Source organism: Hyperolius riggenbachi, chromosome 2, assembly GCF_040937935.1.
Source record: "Hyperolius riggenbachi isolate aHypRig1 chromosome 2, aHypRig1.pri, whole genome shotgun sequence".
Classification (NCBI taxonomy): domain Eukaryota; kingdom Metazoa; phylum Chordata; class Amphibia; order Anura; family Hyperoliidae; genus Hyperolius; species Hyperolius riggenbachi.
This window is the reverse complement of record NC_090647.1, coordinates 467,147,676-467,153,675: the sequence shown is the minus strand read 5'-3', so window position 1 is coordinate 467,153,675 and position 6,000 is coordinate 467,147,676. Positions and strand designations below refer to the sequence as shown.

Here is a 6,000-nt window from a genome sequence, read left to right as displayed (position 1 = left end):
CAAAAACATCAAGCACAGAATCGAGCGCCAGAAACGCATTGTGTATTCCCAGCATTAGGGGAACTTCAGCCTAAACAAACATACTGTCATTAAGTTACATTAGTTATGTTAATTAAAATAGAGAGGTAATATAATCTCTTACCCACACTGCTTTAAAAGTACAGGCAAACGTTTGTGATTTCATGGGGGCAGCCATCTTTTTGGTTGAAAGGAGATGACAGGGAGCATGAGACACAGTTCCAGCTGTCCTGTGTCCTGATCACCCCTCCCAGCTGTGCACGCTAGGCTTCAAATCTCAAATTCAAAATAAAAAAAAATAGCGCCAAAACAGCAGAAGGAGAACAACATCAGAAATCCCATCAAGCTTTGCACAGCATCAGGGGAAAAATGCCCAGGCAGTTTTCTTCTGTGCGGCTAAAAATGAGGCTTGGGTAAGGAAAAAAAAAGTTCTGATGCTGTGAATCTGTTAAAGAAACACCAAGCTTTTTCAGTGCTGCCGAGTAGATTTTTAATCTAGAGGTTCACTTTAAAAGGAAATAAATATGGCAGCCACCATATCACTCTTACGTCAGTTGACCGTCAAAATAAATAAAAAAATACAAGATGCCCGACAGTCCTGCTAATCTTTTTAGTATCGGTAGGGTCTGAATCACACAAATGAAACAAGCATGTGGCTTACCCAGTCACACTTTAGTAAGAGCACAGGATCTTCAGGCTTGAGTCTTTTACTAAAAGTATTACAGATACAGGATCAAGAGTACAGCCAGGCAACTTGCATTGTTTAAAAGGAAATAAATAGCTCAGCCTCTATATCCTTCTCACCTCGGGTTACCTTAGGAAAGGAAAAATAAGCACTGCATTGTGAAAAGGTTCTTACTGTTTAGGAGACAATCTGGGATTGATGTAGGATTCATTACACATATCTTTTAAGATAAACTTTTACTGCTGGTACCTGATATAAATAAGTCTCAGCTGAAAGTGAAGGCACCATAAAATTCTGGGGCAAAACATTTATATAATGCAAGTACATACAAAGATTTCAATTACACACACCACAGAATTGTTGGGATACAGGCATGTTTCAGCTGCCTCAAAGACATTTTGGTCCAGCTACAGTCATAGATAGAAAGCATAATCATGATTGTTTGGCCAACGCACTGACCCTGCCCCAGTCATGGGTCATTTATGGTACAACACTACAGACACGACAAACTTCACTAGCTCATCCAATCAATTTCTCTCCAGAAAAGGGTGTTTTGTTCAGGTAAGCGCAAAGATTTGTCTACCTGGAAGTCCTCCAAGCCCCTCCATGGGGCCTGCAATTCCTCCAAGTACCCCCCCCCCCCCCCCATCATGGGGCCTGCAAGTCCTCAAAGCCCCCCCCCCCCCCCACCATGTAGCCTAAAAGTGCTCCAAGCCCGCCCCCCCCCCCCATGTGGCCTGCAAGTCCCCCCCCCCTCCATGTGGACTGCAAGTCCTTCATGCCTCCCCCGCTTAAGTGGCCTGCAGGTCCTCCAAATCCCCCTGTACACTTTGCATGGGAGTCCCTTCTATTATTTTTATTTTGCTTTAGGGAAGGAGAGAATCACACACACACACTTTAGTAAACGCCTCCTTATAGAGGTTAGTCGTGGGTGTCTGTAGGCTCCATAAACTCTGACGTGAAGACTGCTTCGGCGTAACCCTCGCACAGGTCATGTAGCTCTGCTGCCACCTCATTTAAGGCATCATTTATGAGTTCTTCCGCTAGGCTGTAAAATAATGAACAAAGGCAATTTATACTGGAACTGCATAATTCAATTCATGTCATTAGTATAGATTAGGAATGAATAAGTGAGATAGCCGCAGAAGGCATAATTTATGCATTAACGTTTTCAGAATAAATTCAAGTAAGTTCAGAAAAGATGAAATTCAATCAGGCTGGCCACCGCTCACAATCTGATTGCACGTTTTTGCCATCTTTATTGGCAAATGTGCAGTGTGCAGGTGAAGAGACTGAATACATTTTGCATACATTGTTTAAGTAAGCCATATTCCGTAGATATAATACAATCGTACAAATGTGGTTCATTGAGAGGTGAAGCCACCTATAGACACAAGTGATTTAAGGTGCCCAACTGCCCATTAATGGTACAATTTTTAGTAAACGATCGTATTTTCGATCAGATTATTTAAACTGCATTGGATGAAAACAGAGAAGCCGAAAAGCCCAATCGATCCTTTACCAAGCCCATTATCAAGCCTTTCCTTAAAGAAATGAACGTTCTGCTTGGTGGGGTTTTTTTCATAGATACTGTATGAATATAACTGGTTGGAGATAAGATCACATGTCGGATTCTTTTGTGGTGTGGATAGGTTAAATATGATCATTCGCTAAAGATTGTACCATTTAAATGGAACCGAACTCTTGCACAGGACAGAATGAAACAGAGAAAGGGTGGGGGAAAGTAGAGGAGGAAGGGAGGGGGGTAGCGAATGAAGACCCTGGGGAGGGGGGTACAAATACTGGGGACATTTATACCATAGGCTATTTATACGGGGGGGCAACTATAACTGGCTTCCTATACTAGGAGCACCTAATCCTGGCTACCTATACTGCGGGCCCCTAGGCATGGCTATCTATACTGGGGACACCTATGCCTGGCTACCTATACTGGGGGCACTTATGCCTGGCTACCTATACTGGAGGTAACTATACCTGGCTACCTATGCTAGGAGCACCTAATCCTGGCTACCTATACTTGTGGCACCTATGCCTGGCTACCGATACTGGGGGCACCTATGCCTGGCTACTTATACTGGGGCAATCTACACCATGGATCACACAACTCTTATGTACAGGATTCGTGAGATTTGAAAGGTTTGAGATATTCAAGAACCTTTTTGGATTTAGATTTGAAGAAATTGTAGATTCGTCCCACCTCTAGTTTTAACTATTAAAGGGAACCTGAGAGGGGGCCACAGCATAAAAACATATATACCTTGGGCTTTCTCCAGCCCCTTCAGCTTGATCACTCCCACACCGTCCTCTTCTGACTCCGTGTTGGCTGCGGGCCAGTCAGAGGCCAACTTTGCATGCGCGGCCAAGTCACGCACATGCTTCCGCCGTGTCCACGTCACCAGGGGCGTTCTGCACTACTGCGCAGAACGCTCCCAGCATGGGGAGCTCGCCTTGCCGGACTGCGCATACACCAACTGGCGGATTTACGAAGCCAGTTGTGGGCAAACGGGAAGCCAGAAGGGGAGCAATCAAGCCGGAAAGGGCTGGAGGAAGCCCCAGGTATGTATGTTTTTATACTGTGGCCCCATCTCAGGTTCACTTTAAAGAATGTAGATTTTTGCTATTCAGTTGTCCTCTGTTACTTTATTTACACTCTAATTGAGTGCACTGCAGATTTTAAAGTGAATACAGGTTAAAGAGGAACACTGTGGTTAATCCATTGGCTTTACTTATGTGGACCTGACACTATCAGCACTGCAGACCTAAGGAGCAGGACTTTAGTTTCAGTATTTGACTACATAGGAGCAGGCCATACATGCATTGACTTTGCCTGTTGATTCCTGAAGGTTTGTTCACTCGAGTTTGCTGGTAATCTATAACACAACATGCAACATCAACTGTAATTGCGATCTATTTTTGCAAAAATTAGTTCAGGTGGAAAATCTCAATTGAACTGAGGCAGCGGAGAAGCGATAGTAGATGGATGGTCCATAGCATTACGCTGCATCGAACAGTGCAACGCTGCAATTTAAAAGACTATCAATAGATTTCATCATATTTAGATTAGAAATGGTCCAATCTGTTGGGCACATTGGGTGGCAATCTGTGTGTGTGTGTGGCCACCTTAACCTCTTGACGACCAGCTAACGCCGATTGGCGTAAACTGGTCGTCTGCGGGTTACCATGGAAACGGGCGCTCGATCGAGCGGCCTTTCCATGTCAGTTCACGGAGGGTGTCTCCGTGAACAGCCGGAGAGCCGCCGATCGCGGCTCGCCGGCAAAATGTAAACACGCGGGGAAGAAATCCCTGCTGTTTACATCATACGGCGCAGCGCCGTAGGGCAGATCGGCGATCCCCGGCCTCTGATTGGCCGGGGATCGCCGGCATCTGATAGGCGGAAGCCTATCCTTCAATGCGCAGGACGGAACTCCGTCCTGCGCATTACGAAGAGAGGGAGGGAGGGAGGTAAGGAGGCAGAGGGCGGAAATGGCTGCGGAGGGGGGCTTTGAGGAGCCCCCCACCCCCCCCGCAAAACGCAGATGGCCGGCGGCGATCAGACCCCCCCGGCAGGACATCCCCCTAGTGGGGAAAAAAGGGGGGGGGGGGGGGAAGTCTGATCGCCCTGGCATAATACTAATCTGTGCTGCGGGCTGGAGAGCCCACGCAGCACAGATCAGGCAAATCACCCCTGGTCGGCAAGTGGTTAAAGAAGACCTGTAAGATAAACTTCCCCCTCTGGGGGATACTTACCTCGGGAGGGGGGAAGAATCTGGATCATAACAAGGCTTGCCCATGTCCTTCGAGGTCCCAGCAATCCAGCGCTGTGACCCCCTGAACAGTGGTGAGGTAAATATTTACCTACCGCGATCCTGCGCGGGCGCATTAGCGGCTCTTCGTTCAGGCTAAGGCGAAAATAGCCGAGTCCGATCGTATCCAATCTACTGCACAGGTGTGAGTCCTACGCGCCTGCGCAGTAGAGCGGATCGATCGGGCTCGGCTACTTCTGCCTTAGCCCGAAGGAAGATCCACTGCTGCGCCTGCGCAGGATCGCAGTAGGTAAATATTACTTGCGCAGGCGCACCCTTGTCAGGATTTGTCGAGGGACTTTCGGCTGAGCCAGCACTGGATTCTCCCAAGCTACAGAGGAGAGGGAAGCCTCATTGGGACCCTGAGGCTTCCCCCTCCTGAGGTAAGTAACAGAAACTGACATCATTCAGCAAAATGGGGAGATAGTGTGCAGTATAACCCTTATTGCAAATATACTACAGAATAAAACTAATAAATATTACAGGTTTGGAACAAGTACCCTTGTTCACAATGTCTAAATCAATACAGATGCATCACTGTTGTGTGGAGATCTATTTAACCATTATAGCGTGTAAGGCAATAGCAAGGAACGAATGAGTGCATAGCCATAATGCGTCTCTGTACAGAAGCCACGGGGAAAACACAGTCACTCACCTCTCGGAGACGTGCCATGGGTTGAAGGCACCCACCTCCTCATGGGAGGTCATCCGGAGGTGTCGGTCATACCTCTCTGTGTAATTGTGAATGCTCTGCAGCATTTGTGAAGGAACAGTGATGGGCAAGAAACCTTTTGCTTGTGACATCGGGTGCTGGAGAAACTGGCATGGGGAACTTCGAATCAACTCATCTTTTCCTATTTGGAGTGAACTACAAAATATAAAAAACAATGTTTATTTTCATTTAAAAATAAAATATAATATATATTATAAAACGCAGATACAGCGCTGATGGCCACAAAATCGCTCACTGTGTGTCTCAGGCCTTAGGAGTACACAGAAGGAAAAAATAGTAGGGTTATTTTCATATAATTTACCTTAAACAGCTTTAAAACCTTTGTGGACAGAAATGTGAATATAACTGATTAATATGTTAGACTATAGGTGGTCACACACTTACTTATGTTGTTGACCCTGACTGAAAAGTGATGTGACATTTCCCTGATTAAAAAGTGATCAAGGAATATTGATAATTTCACAGCCTTGCACCACTTAAACCTGACCGGTTCTACCAGTTATATTTGATGTGGTACAAAGCTATGCAGCTGTTAATTTGTTTTTATTTCTCTCAGCTAAAGGTTCATACACACTAATGGTATCCAATCCCTTGGGTAACATAGCAGGGCTGACACTGTGCAGACAATGTTCAGAGGTGTCATTAGCCTGCAGGCCAGCAACGTATTCTGTTCTTATGCAGCTGGCCAACAGAGTGGCACTGTCAAGTGAGAACAAAGCTATTGGCCGGATCCATTCGC

At 46.1% G+C, this 6,000-nt stretch overlaps 1 protein-coding gene across 7 annotated transcripts in view; it reads right to left on the bottom strand.

Moving 5' to 3' along the window:
• Positions 1-1,480: 1,480 nt before the first annotated feature.
• Positions 1,481-6,000, bottom strand: part of KIAA0753 (KIAA0753 ortholog) — a 290,703-nt gene continuing 286,183 nt past the window's right edge. For all 7 annotated transcript variants that reach the window (XM_068270192.1, XM_068270189.1, XM_068270191.1 and 4 more), the window contains 2 exons: positions 5,184-5,396; positions 1,481-1,751 (listed from right to left, as the gene is read on the bottom strand). In XM_068270192.1, the coding sequence (XP_068126293.1) occupies positions 1,625-1,751; positions 5,184-5,396 (340 nt within the window). In that variant the 3' untranslated portion in view covers positions 1,481-1,624. The remainder of the gene's footprint in view (positions 1,752-5,183; positions 5,397-6,000) is intronic.